A 14603-nucleotide genomic window follows, 5' to 3' on the forward strand; every position below is an offset into this window, starting at 1 on the left:
ACCCCGATGCATAACCTGCTCCCACTCATTCCAGAAATCCTCTCTTCCTTCTCTCTTTGACTGGCTTAAACTCGCTCCTGCTGAGTTGTCTCTCATAAGGTGAGTAAATAATTGTTTTGTTGTAGGTGAGCACCATTCAGGCACCATTTCAGTTAGATTCAACATTATCTGCCTGTGCTGGTACCCTGGTACCAAAGTGTCCAATTCCCTGCATCTCCTAACACTGAGACAGCAACTTGATGACCTACAGCTTATCAGGGAAAGTGAGCAGGAGATAGATAGGAGCTACAGGGGGTTGGTTACCCCGAGGCTGCAGGAGTTAGATAAATGGGTGACTGTTAGGGAAGGGAAGGGAAGAGCTCAGATAGTAGAGAACTCCCCTGTGGCCATCCCCCTCAGTAATCGTCATCTCGTTTTGGATGCTGTGACGGGGGTGACCTGACAGAGGACGACCACGGGGATCGGGTCTCTGGCATTGAGCCTGGTTCCATGGTGCAGAAGGGAATGAAGAAAATGAGGAATGTGGTAGTCATAGGGGATTCCATAGTGACAGGAGGTTCTGTCAGCCTGATAGAGATACCCGCATGTTATGTTGTCTCCCGGGTGCCAGGGTACGGGATGTCTCAGATGTGCAGAGTATTCTGAAGGGAGACGGTGAACACATTGGTACCAATGATATCGGTAGAAAAAGGGAAGAGGTCCTGAAGAGAGAATTCAGGGAGTTAGGCAGGAAGCTGAAAAGCAGGACATCCAAGGTACTAATCTCAGGATTGCTGCCTGTGCCACGTGCTAACGAACGCAAGAATAGCATGATCAGGCATATTAATGCGTGGCTGAGAGACTGGTGTAGGGGGCAGGGCTTCAAAATTCCTGGATTATTGGAGCCTTTTCTGGGGGAGGTATGACCTGTACAAAAAAGGATGGTTTACATATGAACCCAAAGCAGTCCAATATCCTTGCAGGCAGGTTTAATAGAGCTGTTAGGGAGGGTTTAAGCTAATTTGGCAGGGGGGGGTGGGAACCAGAGTGATAGAGCTGAGGAAGGGGAAAACAAATAAATCAAAGATAACATGTAACAGAGATGATAGAAAGGACAGGCAGGAGATGAGGCATCATCACAGCCAGTGGGATGAGTTACAGGGCAATAGAGGCGTGGTGCAGTTAAAACAGAAAACAACAAACAACTGGACTGAAAGTGTTATATTTGAATGCACACAGCATGTGAAATAAAATGGACGACCTTGAAATTCAGCTACAGATTGGCAAGTATGATGTTGTGGCCATCTCTGAAACTTGGCTAAAGGATGTCTGCCATTGGGAGCTGAATGTCCAAGAATATATGGTGTATCGGAAAGATAATGCATAGGCAGAGAAGGGTGGTGTGGCCCTGTATATAAGAAATAATATTAAATCATTAGAAAGGGATGACATAGGATTGGAAGGTGTAGAGTCTCTATGGGTTGAGTTAAGAAATGGCAAGGGTAAAAGGACCCTAATAGCAGTTGTATACAGGCCTCCAAACAGCAGCCCGGATGTGGATTACAAATTACAGCAGGAGATAGAAAAGGCGTGTCAGAAAGGCAATATGTATCTTGATAATCGTTGGGGATTTTAACACGAAAGTGAATTGGGAAAACCAAGTCAGTACTGGACCTCAGGAGAGAATTTGTAGAATGTCTAAGGGATGGCTTTTTAGAACAGCTTGTAGTTGAACCCCGTAGGGGATCGGCTGTGCTGGATGGTGTTGTGCAATAATCCGGAGGAGATAAGAGAGCTTAAGGTTAAGGAACCCTTAGGGAACAATGATCACAATATGATCAAATTCACTTTGAAATTTGAGAGGGAGAATGTAAAATCCAATGTGTCGGTATTTCAGTGGAATAAAGGAAATTACAATGGCATGAGAGGGGGAAATGGCCAAAGTTGGCTGGAAAGGGACACCAGCAGGAAAGACACCAGAGAAGCAATGGCTGGAGTTTCTGTGAAAAATGACGGAAGTGCAAGACAGGTATATTCCAAATTAGAAGAAATTTTCGAATGGAAAAGGACACTACCGTGGCTGCCAAGTGAAGTCAGAGCCAAAGTAAAAGCAAAAGAGAGGGCATACAAGGAAGCCAAAGCTAGTGGCAAGATAGAGGATTGGGAAGCATTTAACAACTTGCAGAAGGACACTAAAAAGGTCATTAGGAAGGAAAAGATGAATTATGAAAGGAAGCTGGTGACTAATATCAAAGAAGATACTAAAAGCATTTTTAAGTATATAAAGGGTAAAAGAGAGTTGAGGGTAGACATAGGATCAGTAGAAAATGGTCCTATATCTGGAGGACCATTGTAATGAGAGACGCAGAGATGGCAGAGGAACTGAATATGTATTTTGCATGAAGACATCTGCAGTATACCGGACATTCAAGAGTGTCAGGGAAGTGAAGTTTGTGCAGAGAAAACTATGACTGAGAAGGTGCTCAGGAAGCCTAATGGTCTGAGGGTGGATAAATCTCCTGGAACTGATGGAATGCACCCTCGGGTTCTGAAGACAGTAGCTGGAGAGATTGCAGAGGCATTAACAAAGATCTTTCAAGAATCGATAGATTCTGGCACTGTACTGGATGACTGGAAAATTGCAAATGTTACTCCGCTATTTAAGAAGTGTGGGAGGCAGCAGAAAGGAAATGATAGACCTATTAGCCTGACGTCAGTGGTTGGTGGTTGTTGGAATCGATAGTCAGGGATGAGATTATGGAGTACCTGGAGGCACATGACAAGATAGGCCAAAGCCAGCATGTTTTCCTGAAAGGAAAATCCTGCCTGAGAAACCTACTGCAGTTCTTTGAGGAAATTACAAGCCGAGTAGACAAGAGAGATGCAGTGGATGTGGTGTACTTGGATTTTCAAAAGGCTTTTGACAAGGTGCCACACATGAGGCTGCTTAGCAAAATAAGAGGCCAGGGAATTACAGGGAAGTTACTAGCATGGTTGGAGCATTGGCTGGTTGGCAGAAAACAGAGAGTGGGAATAAAGGGATCCTATTCTGGCTGGCTGCCGGTTACCAGTAGAGTTCCACAGGGATCATTGTTGGGACCACTGCTTTTTACGATGTACGTCAATGATTTGGACTATAGGATTAATGGATTTGTAGCTAAATTTGTCGATGATACAAAGATAGGTGGAGAAGCGGGTAGTGTTGAGGAAACAGAGAGCTTGCAGAGAGACTTAGTGAATGGGAAAAGAAGTGGCAAATGAAATACAATGTTAGAAAGTGTATGGTCATGCACTTTGGTGGAAGAAATAAACGGGCTGACTATTATTTAGATGGGGAGAGAATTCAAAATGCAGAGCTGCAGAGGGACTTGGAGGTCCTTGTGCAGGATACCTTAAAGATACCTCCAGGTTGAGTTGGTGGTGAAGAAGGCGAATGCAATGTTGGCATTCATTTCTAGAGGTATAGAATATAAGAGCAGGGGTGTGATGTTGAGGCTCTATAAGACACTCGTGGGACTACACTTGGAGTATTGTGTGCCGTTTTGGGCTGCTTATTTTAGAAAGGATGTACTGACATTGGAGAGGGTTCAGAGAATATTCACGAGAATGATTCCAGGAATGAAAGGGTTACTGTATGAGGAATGCCTGGCAGCTCTTGGGCTGTATTCCCTGGAGTTCAGAAGAATGACGGGGGATCTCATAGAAACATTCTGAATGTTAAAAGGCCTGAACAGAATAGATAGGGCAAAGTTATTTCCCTTGGTAGGAGAATCTAGGACAAGACGGCACAACTTCATGATTGAAGGACGTCCATTTAGAACAGAGATGCAGAGAAATTACTTTAGGCAGAGGGTGGTAACTCTGTGGAATTTGCTGCCACGAGCGGCTGTGGAGGCCAAGTCTTTGGGTACATTTAAGGCAGAGATAGATAGGTTCTTGTTTAGCCAGGGCATCAAAGGGTATGGGGAGAAGACAGGGGAGTGTTGATGACTGGAAGAAATGGAGCAGCCCATGATTGAATGGCGGAGCAGACTTGATGGGCCGAATAGCCTCCTTCTACTCCAATATTTTATGGTCTTATGGTCTAATCCTACCCCTTTGTGTTATGCTGGGTCTCACTACAGTTAGATTCTGGTGTAGTTTCAGCTACCTGAGGTTGTTGAGTACTCGAATTTATATTATTCTCAACATATCGAATTAAACCTGTAACGCACAAGTGTAATTTGTGCTCTTTTCAATCTACTGATTTGTAGACTGTAGTCCCTTTGGCCAACAAAACAATCTTGAATCTTGAAACTTGCACTAATATCTTAGAAATTGCCCTTTGTCTAACATGGGCCTCCATGCATCTTTGATTGTGGTAGATACGTTCTCATTGGCAGCTTGGGCTGCAGGCATGGTTCCTATTGATGGGTAGTATATTGAAGCTGACTTCTATTGGTGGAGTCATTATGTCAGACATGTTCTTGAGCAACATGCCACTAATGTTTGTCTGGCATCGTCGAATAATAAAGTGCACCCATTCTCTGTTCTTGCCCACAGTTCCACAGCCTCGGACTGCCGAGCCTCAGTTTCAGGTCCTGCCTCCAGACATCATTGTGAACCTCCGGTTTCCAGGTGAAGAATGCCAGGAATCCCAATTCCTACCCACGTCTGAGCAGGTAACTGTCAGCCCACATGGCAGCCAGGATGGTTGTGGAGAGCTGGGTGTGGACTGGGAGGGGGTGGGATAGAATGTTGTGAGGGTGGGGTAGATAGCTGTGGTTGGGACGTAGGGAGAAGCTGGATGAATGGGGTAGGCTGTTTAGATAGCTGACACAGGTGGAATGTGACAGGGTACTCCTGCCCTGAATGTCTCAGTATTCCCATGTGGAGATGATTGACAAAGGCGGGGTTTGGGTATGGCACCTTTGGAGACAAAGTCGTTGGGTGTATTTAAAGCCGAGGTTGATTGGTTCTTGATTAGTAAGGGTATCAAAGGTTATGGGAGAAGGCAGGAGAGCAGGTATCAGCCGTGGACGTTTGTGTTGGGGTGTGGAGATGAGCGATGCAGGTGGTGTTGGGGTTTTGATGTGATAAGGGTACTCCTTGGATGTGTCTGTTCCCAGGTGTTGGGGTTTGGAGATTGGTGATGCAAATGGGGTTGGAGTTCAGATGTGATTAGGGTATTCCTGTCTCCCTGGATGTGTCTGTGTTCCCAGGCATTGGGGTTTGGAGATGGGTGATACAAACAGGGTTATGGTTTAGAGATGGGTGATGTAAATAGTGTTGGGGTTCCGATGTGATAAGGGTACTCTTCTCTCCCCTGATATATCTGTGTTTCTGGGTGTTGGGGTTTGGAGATGTGTGATACAAACAGGTTTGGAATTTGAAGATAGGTGATACGAAGGGGGTTGGGATTTGGAGATAGGTGATACAGAGGGAGTTCAGATTTGGAGATAGGTGATAGAAAGGGGGTTGGGATTTGGAGATGGGTGATACAAACAGGGTTGGGATTTGGAGATGGGTGATAGAAAGGGGGTTGGGATTTGGAGATGGGTGATATAAATGGTGTTGGGATTTGGAGATGGGTGATACAAAGGGGGTTGGGATTTGGAGATTGGTGATACAAACAGGGTTGGGATTTGGAGATGGGTGATAGAAAGGGGGTTGGGATTTGGAGATGGGTGATACAAAGGGGGTTGGGATTTGGAGATGGGTGATACAAATAGGGTTGGGATTTGGAGATTGGTGATAGAAAAAGGGTTGGGATTTGGAGATGGGTGATAGAAAGGGGGGTGGGATTTGGAGATGGGTGATATAAATGGTGTTGGGATTTGGAGATGGGTGATACAAAGGGGGTTGGGATTTGGAGATTGGTGATACAAACAGAGTTGGGATTTGGAGATGGGTGATAGAAAGGGGGTTGGGATTTGGAGATGGGTGATATAAATGGTGTTGGGATTTGGAGATGGGTGATACAAAGGGGGTTGGGATTTGGAGATTGGTGATACAAACAGAGTTGGGATTTGGAGATGGGTGATAGAAAGGGGGTTGGGATTTGGAGATGGGTGATAGAAAGGGGGTTGAGATTTGGAGATGGGTGATATAAATGGGGTTGCGATTTGGAGATGGGTGATATAAATGGGGTTGGGGTTCAGATGTGCTATGGGTACTTCTCTCTCCCCTGATGTGTCTGTGTTCCCAGACGTTGCCCGGTCACAGCTTCCTGACAATTGTTGACATTGATGCCAGTGAGCTGCCTGATCTGCCAGCCAGCGCTGCCGAGACCGAACCACCGCCCTCAGCACAGGATGAGGCCTTGTCCATTCCTGCTCTACATATGATGGCTGCCTCAGTGACAAACGCTGCTCCACCGGGCACTTGCCCGCTGCAGGGTGAGTGTACGGACGAGTGTAGTGGCCCGTTGCCAAGGGGAATGCTCCCCATTTGGTGGAAAGTATGGTAGCAGCAGTGAGTGGGGGTGGGGGGGCAGTGGAGACCAGGACAGGGTCAGGAAACCTGCCGTGTGGCCCCATCCCTTAGATTTTCCCTGTCATCGTATCAATATGGGCTCTCAGCTGAACACCGAAGACAGCCTTTCCAGTCTTGATGAAGTGTCTCAGCCCAAAACATTGACCATTTATTCCCCTCCATTGACGCTGCCTGAATTGCTGAGTTCCTCCAGTGTTTTGTATGTAATGCTCTGGATTTTCAGTATCTTGTGTCAATGATGTGCTACCTCATTATTCCTGGTCTCACCTGTCATCTGCCAGCTTTGTACTCCTTCCCCTCCCTCCAAACTTGTTCTGGCCTCTGCCATATTCCTTTCCAGTCCCAATGAAGAGTCTCGGACCAAAATGTCAACTGCTTGTTTATTTACGTTGGCCTGCTGGGTTCCTCCAGCAGCTCTGCAGAATACCTTGTGGAGGAGGATATGTGTATTGTTGGAAGGTGAAGACTTCTGCGGGCAGTGAGTGGAGCGACTGTAGATGGTTGAGCTGAGCAGGGAGCTCAGTAAGACCAGCACACAGGGCTTGCGGTCTGCTTCATGCTCAGTGTGTCTTCTTGCTTTCAGAGAGCCCACACGCTGGCTCAGTGCAGTCCAGCCCTGAGGACTGCGAGCAGCAGCTGGCTGTGGATGAGCTAACACAGAAACTCTTGCAGAAGAGGAGCTCCCCAGCGTGGACACCCCGCCAAGCCTCTACCCGTGGTACCCACCAGGTCGCAGCCCAGCTGAGTGAGATGGAACTGCAGCTCAGTGCCCTGCAGGACATTGCCATAAGCATGGAGCAGGATTTTGCCAACACCAAAATGGTAAGGAGCTGAGATATTGTATATGTTCACTAACCCTGCAGAGGTCGGGAGTTGGGGGCTGGAGATGTGGGAATAGGAACTGACCTCTCAGAGCTGTGTGTTTACACCCAGGAATCAAAGTCGAGCTCCAGTTTATTCAGATTTATTTATCACATGTACATCGAAGCAAATAATAAAATAAATTGTTTAGCAATGTTGTAATACTGAGGCTTTATAAAGCGGTGGTCAGACCGCACTTGGAGTATTGTGAGCAATTTTGGGCCCCTTATCTAAGAAAAGATGTGCAAGAATTAGAGAGGGGCTAGAGGAGGTTCACAAAAAAACTCCAGCGATGAAAGGGTTAATGTTTGAAGAGTATTTGATGGCTCTGGGTCTGTATTCACTTGAGTTTAGAAGAATGAGGGGGGATCTCATTGAAACCCATTGATTATTGAAAGGCCCAAATAGACTGGATGTGGAACGGATGTTTCCTTTAGTGGGTGAGTCTAGGACAAGAGGACACAGCCTCAGAATAATAGAACATTGTTTTACAAAAGCAGTAAGGATGAATTTCTTTAGCCAAAGGGTGGTGAATCTGTAGAATTCATTGTCACAGATGGTTGTGGAGGCCAAGTCGTTGAGTGTAATTAAAGCAGAAGTTAATAGGTTCTTGATTTGTCAGGGTGTCCAAGGTTATGGGGGAGAAGGTGGAAGAATGGGTTTGAGAGAGATAATTAATCAGCCATGATGGAATGGTGGAGCAGATTCGATGGACCAAGTGATTGAATTCTGCCTCTATATCCAATGGTTTATGTTAATAACCAACACACCCAAGGATGTGCTAGACGCAGCCTACAAGTATCACTAGACAAGTACATGTATGAACAGGTGCAATGAAAAACTTACAGATCATCAGAAAAGCAGCATTCACAAAGTAACATGAATTTAACATAAATTATACGGCAGATTTGAGTATAGGGCAGAGGTAGTTTTTTTCACACACAGTGGTGGTACATGGAACATCCTGCTAGGGGTGGTGTAGAGGTAGACCATAAGACTATAAGGTAAAGGAGCAGAATTAGGCTATTCACCCCATCAAGTCTGCTCTGCCATTCCATCACGTCTGATTTATTATCCCTCTCAAAACCATTCTCCTGCCTTCTCCCTGTAACCTTTGACACCTTGACTAATTCAGAACCTATGAGCCTCTGTTTTAAATATACCCATTGACTTGGCCTCCACTGTCATTTGTGGATTCCACAGATTCACCACTCTGGCTAAAGAAATTCTGTTTCATGTCTGTTCTAGATGGACGTCCCATTTCAGGACATTTAAGAGAATTTTAGATAGACACATGGTTGAAAGGAAAATGGAGGACTATGGGGAGGGAAGGGTTAAATTGATCTTGGAGTAGGCTAAAAGGTCAGCACAGCATTGTGAGCCAAAGGACACAATACAGGCTCTTCAGCCCACAATGCTGTGCCAAACATGTACTTACCTTAGGAATTACCTAGGGTTACCCATAGCCCTCTATTTACTAAGGTCCGTGTACCTATCTAGGAGTATCTTAAAAGAACCTACCGTATCTGCCTCTACCACTGTCGCCGGCAGCCCATTACATGCACTCACCACTCTCTGAGTAAAAAACTTACCCCTGACATCTCCTCTGTACCTACTCACCAGCACCTTAAACCTGTGTCCTCTTGTGTTGGCCATTTCAGCCCTGGGAAAAAGCCTCTGACTATCCACATGATCAGTGCCTCTCATCATCTTATACACCTCTATCAGGTCACCTCTCATCCTCCACTGCTCCAAGGAGAAAAGGCTGAGTTCACTCAACCTATTCTCATAAAGCATTCTCTCCAATCCAGGCAACATCCTTGTAAATCTCCTCTGCACCCTTTCTATAGTTTCCACATCCTTCCTGTAGTGCAGTGACCAGAACTGAGCACAGTACTCCAAGTGGGGTCTGACCAGGGTCCTATATAGCTGCAACATTACCTCTCGGCTCTTAAACTCAATCCCGCAATTGATGAAGGCCAATGCACCGTATGCCTTCTTAACCACAGAGTCAACCCGCGCAGCTGCTTTGAGTGTCCTATGGACTCGGACCCCAAGGTCCCTCTGATCTTCCACACTGCCAAAAGTCTTACCACTAATACTATATTCTGCCGTCATATTTGACCTACCAAAATGAACCACCTCACACTTATCTAGGTTGAACTCCGCCTCCCACTTCTCAGCCCAGTTTTGCATCCAATCAATGTCCAGCTGTAACCACACGATCCACAACCTCCGAGTCATCAGTAAATTTACTAACCCTCCACTTCCTCATCCAAATCGTTTATAAAAATCACGAAGATAAGAGGTCGCAGAACAGATCTCTGAGGCACTCCACTGGTGACCAACCTCCATGCAGAATATGACCCATCTATAACCACTCTTTGCCTTCTATGAGCAAGCCAATTCTAGATCCACAAAGCAATGTCCCCTTGGATCCCATGCCTCCTTACTTTCTCAATAAGCCTTGCATGGGGTACCTTATCAAATGACTTGCTAAAATCTATATACACTACATCTACAACTCAACCTTCATCAACGTGTTTAGTCGTATCCTCAAAAAATTCAATCAGGCTCGTAAGGCATGACCTGCCTTTGACAAAGCCATGCTGACTATTCCTAATCATATTATGCCTCTCCAAATGTTGATAAATCCTGCCTCTCAGGATCTTCTCCATCAACTTACCAACCACTGAAGACTCACTGGTCTATAATTTCCTGTGCTATCTCTATTCCCTTTCTTGAATAAGGGAACAACATCCACAACCCTCCAATCCTCCGAAACCTCTCCCATCCCCATTGATGATGCAAAGCTGTTTGCCAGAGGCTCAGCAATCTCCTCCCTCTCTTCCCACAGTAGCCTGGGGTACATCTCATCTGGTCCTGGAGACTTATCCAACTTGATGCTTTCCAAAAGCTCCAGCACATCCCCTTTCTTAATGTCTATATGCTTAAGCTTTTCAGTCCGCTGTAAGTCATCCCTCCAATCGCCAAGGTCCTTTTCCGTAGTAAATACTGAAGCAAAGTATTCATTAAGTACCTCTGCTATCTCCTCCGGTTCCATACACACTTTTCCACTGTCACACTTGACTGGTCCTATTCTCTCACCTCTTATCCTCTTGCTCTTCACATACTTGTAGAATGCCTTGGGGTTTTCCTTAATCCTATTCCCCAAGGCATTTTCATGGCTTATTTCATTCTTAAGCTCCTTCCTGCTAGCCTTACAATCTTCTAGATCTCTATCATTAGCTAGTTTTTTGAGCCTTTCGTAAACTCTTCGTTTCTACTAGATTTTCAACTGCCTTTGTACACCACGGTTCCTGTACCCTACCATCCTTTCCCTGTCCTGACGAAGGGTCTCGGCCTGAAACGTCGACTGTGCCTCTTCCTAGAGATGCTGCCTGGCCTGCTGCGTTCACCAGCAACTTTGATGTGTGTTGCTTGAATTTCCAGCATCTGCAGTATTCCTGTTGTTTGCATCCTTTCCCTGTCATTGGAACATATCTGTGCAAAACACCTCGCAAATATCCCCTGAACATTTGCCACATTTCTGTCGTACGTTTCCCTGAGAACATCTGTTCCCAATTTATACTTCCAAGTTCTTGCCCAATAGCTTCATATTTCCCCTTACTCCAGTTGAACACTTTCCTAACTTGTCTGTTCCTATCTCTCTTCAATATTATGGTAAAGGAGAAAGAATTGTGATCACTATCTCCAAAATGCTCTCCCACTGAGAGACCTGACACCTGACCAGGTTCATTTCCCAATATCAGATCAAGTACAGCCTCTCCTCTTGAAGGCTTATCTACATATTGTGTCAGGAAACCTTCCTGAACACACCTAACAAACTCCACCCCATCTAAACCCCTTGCGCTAGGGAGATGCCAATCAATATTTGGGAAATTAAAATCTCCCACCACAACAACCCTGCTATTATTACACCTTTCCACAATCTGTCTCCCTATCTGCTCCTTAACATCCCTGTTACTATTGAGTGGTCTATAAAAAACACCCAGTAGATGGAGTTTAATACAGACAAGTGTGAGGTATTGCACGTTGGAAGGACAAATCAACGTAGAACATACAGGGTTAATGGTAAGGCACTGAGGAGTGCAGTGGAACAGAGGGATCTGGGGATACAGATACAAAATTCCCTAAAAGTGGCGTCACAGGTAGATAGGGTCGTAAAGAGAGCTTTTGGTACATTGGCCTTTATTAATCAAAGTATTGAGTATAAGAGCTGGAATGTTATGGTGAGGTTGTATAAGGCATCGGTGAGGCCGAATCTGGAGTATTGTGTTCAGTTTTGGTCACCAAATTACAGGAAGGATATAAATAAGGTTGAAAGAGTGCAGAAAAGGTTTAAAAGGATGTTGCCGGGTCTTGAGAAACTCAGTTACAAAGAAAGGTTGAATAGGTTAGGACTTTATTCCCTGGAGCGTAGAAGAATGAGGGGAGATTTGATAGAGGTATATAAAATTATGCTGGGTATAGATAGAGTGAATGCAAGCAGGCTTTTTCCACTGAGGCAAGGGGAGAAAAAAACCAGACGACATGGGTTAAGGGTGAGGGGGGAAAAGTTTAAAGGGAACATTAGGGGTGGCTTCTTCACACAGAGAGTGGTGGGAGTATGGAATGAGCTGCCAGATGAGGTGGTAAATGCGGGTTCTTTTTTAACATTTAAGAATAAATTGGACAGATACATGGATGGGAGGTGTATGGAGGGATATGGTCCGTGTGCAGGTCAGTGGGACTAGGCAGAAAATAGTTTGGCACAGCCAAGAAGAGCCAAAAGGCCTGTTTCTGTGCTGTAGCTTTTCTATGGTTTCTCGGGTTATTAGATCCATAGAAACATGGAAAACCTACAGCACAATACAGGCCCTTCGGCCCACAAAGCTGTGCCGGACATGTCCCTACCCTGGATTTACTAGGCTTACCCATAACCCTCTATTTTTCTCAGCTCCATGTCATATTAACCACTTCCTGTTTCTAACTTCCACCTCAGAGACTCAGTAAACAATCCCTCCATGTCTTCCTCCTTTTCTGCAGCCATGACACTGCCTCTGCTCAGCAGTGCCACACCCCCACCTCATTTGCCCCTCTCCGTCCTTTCTGAAATATCTAAAGCCTGGCCCTCGAAGTTACCATTCCTACCCCTGAGCCATCCAAGTCTCTGTAATGGCCACAACATCATGGCTCCAAGTACAGATCCACGCTCTAAGCTTATCCGCTTTGTTCATGGTGCTTGTTCTATGTTTTATACGGGAAAGAAGACAATTGGAACAAAAACAAAGGCCATTGTAGTGTAAAATGGTCAAGGTGGTCATGGTGACTATGCTGACCTGGTGATGAGGGTTGTGCTGTTTGGTTCTAAAACTGAATGGTTGAAGGGAAGTAGTGGTTCCTGAAGCTGGTGGTGTGGGACTTCTGATGTGAAAAGACGGTGTGGCCCAGATGGTGTTTAAGATTTTTGATAATAAAATGGAAACAAGGGACGGTAAAGCTTTTCAACAAACTTGCTTAAGGAGCCTCATCCAAAGGCAGGGCATTCTGAAGAGGCAGGGTTCTGAGGTGAGTGGTTGATGTTACTTCTCAGCAGTGTGGCTGATCTGATTGTAATCTCAGCTCCACGCTCCGCCTCCGCTTGTCAGTGTCTCTACATCTGCTCTGCTCCGTTGACATCATTCTTGCTGGAGTTCCAAGAACAGAACTTAACGCCTGCTGGAAGACAAAGATTAACTCACTCTGAAATCATGATGACTGGTTTTAGATTATTCCTTGCAAAAAAACACCTTCAGAAAGAATCAGGATCTGCTTTATCATTATTCTCTTACACGACGTGAAATGGGCTGTTTTATGGCAGCAGTACAGTGCAAGGCATAAAAGTAACCATAAATTTCATTAAAGGAACAGTGACTGTCAGAAATCTGAGGGGAAAGAAGAAGAAGCAGTTCCTAGATCATTGACTGTGTGTCTGCAGGCTCCTGTGCCTCCTCCCCAGTGGTAGTAATAAGAAGAGGCTGTGTTCACCCTTTGTCCTCTATAGTCACACCACAAAAAGCTTCAGAATCTTGTGTGTTTCAGTCAAGCCTCTCTTTACTGTGTCACAGACACAAACCTTTTTTTTCTCCGTCCTGGTCTGATGAGTACATCCAGGCCTTTCTGCATTTGTTTGAGAGAGATGGGCTGGAGAGGGAATGGTGGGGCTCTAACAGGCTACAGAGGAAGGGAAGATGAGGCCAGGGCGCAGGTGTGTTTTTCGGATGCTTGGGTATGGACAGAGAGTAGTGTACAGAATCAAAGGGATATAGAACACTACAGCACATTAATGGCCCTTCAGCCCATCTAGTCCATGCCAAACTGTTACTTTGCCAAGTCCCATTGGCCTGCACCAGACCATGGCCCTCTATACCTGTCCCAACCATGTACCAAATTTCTCTTAAAAGTTGAAATCAAACTGAAATCCACCACTTCCACTGGAAGATCATTCCACACTCTCACTACCCTCTGAGTGAAGAAGTTCTCCCTCATGTTCCCTTATTTGAGAAGGAATAGCTAAAGATAGATGTATCAGTATTACAGCAGAATAAAGGGAATTACAAAGGCATGAGAAAGGAACAGGCCAAATTGATCATATTGACAGTGATGAAATGCTTTGAGAGGTTGGTCGTGATTAGACTGAACTCCTGCCTCAGCAAGGACCTGGACCCATTGCAATTTTCCTATCACCACAATAGGTCACATGGCTTTAGACCACCTGGACAACACAAACACCTATGTCAGGATGCTGTTCATTGACTATAGCTTAGCATTTAATACCATCATTCCCACAATCCTGATTGAGAAGTTGCAGAACCTGGGCCTCTGTACCTCCCTCTGCAACTGGATCCTCAACTTCCTAACTGGAAGACCACAATCTGTGTGGATTGGTGATAACATCTTGCTCGCTGACAATCAACACTGGTGCTTAGCCCACTGCTCTACTCTCTATATACACGTGACTGTGTGGCTAGGCACAGCTCAAGTACCATCTATAAATTTGCTGATGATACAGCCATTATCAGAATCTCAGGTGGTGACAAGAGGGCGTACAGGAGTGAGATATACCATCTAGTGGAGTGGTGTCACAGCAACAACCTGACACTCAATGTCAGTATGATGAAAGAGCTGATTGTGGACTTCAGGAAGGGTAAGACGAAGGAACACATACCAATCCTCACAGAGGGATCAGAAGTGGAGAGAGTGAGCAGTTTCAAGTTTCTGGGTGTCAAGATCTCTGAGGATCTAAC

At 45.4% G+C, this 14603-nt stretch overlaps 1 protein-coding gene across 2 annotated transcripts in view; it reads left to right on the forward strand.

Moving 5' to 3' along the window:
• cplane1 (ciliogenesis and planar polarity effector 1) overlaps positions 1-14603 on the forward strand; it is a 311037-nt gene that overhangs the window by 255272 nt on the left and 41162 nt on the right. For both annotated transcript variants that reach the window (XM_072257500.1, XM_072257501.1), the window contains exons 40-42: positions 4522-4640; positions 6167-6356; positions 7037-7275. In XM_072257500.1, the coding sequence (XP_072113601.1) occupies positions 4522-4640; positions 6167-6356; positions 7037-7275 (548 nt within the window). The remainder of the gene's footprint in view (positions 1-4521; positions 4641-6166; positions 6357-7036; positions 7276-14603) is intronic.

The sequence above is a fragment of the Mobula birostris genome, chromosome 5, assembly GCF_030028105.1.
Source record: "Mobula birostris isolate sMobBir1 chromosome 5, sMobBir1.hap1, whole genome shotgun sequence".
Lineage (NCBI taxonomy): Eukaryota > Metazoa > Chordata > Chondrichthyes > Myliobatiformes > Myliobatidae > Mobula > Mobula birostris.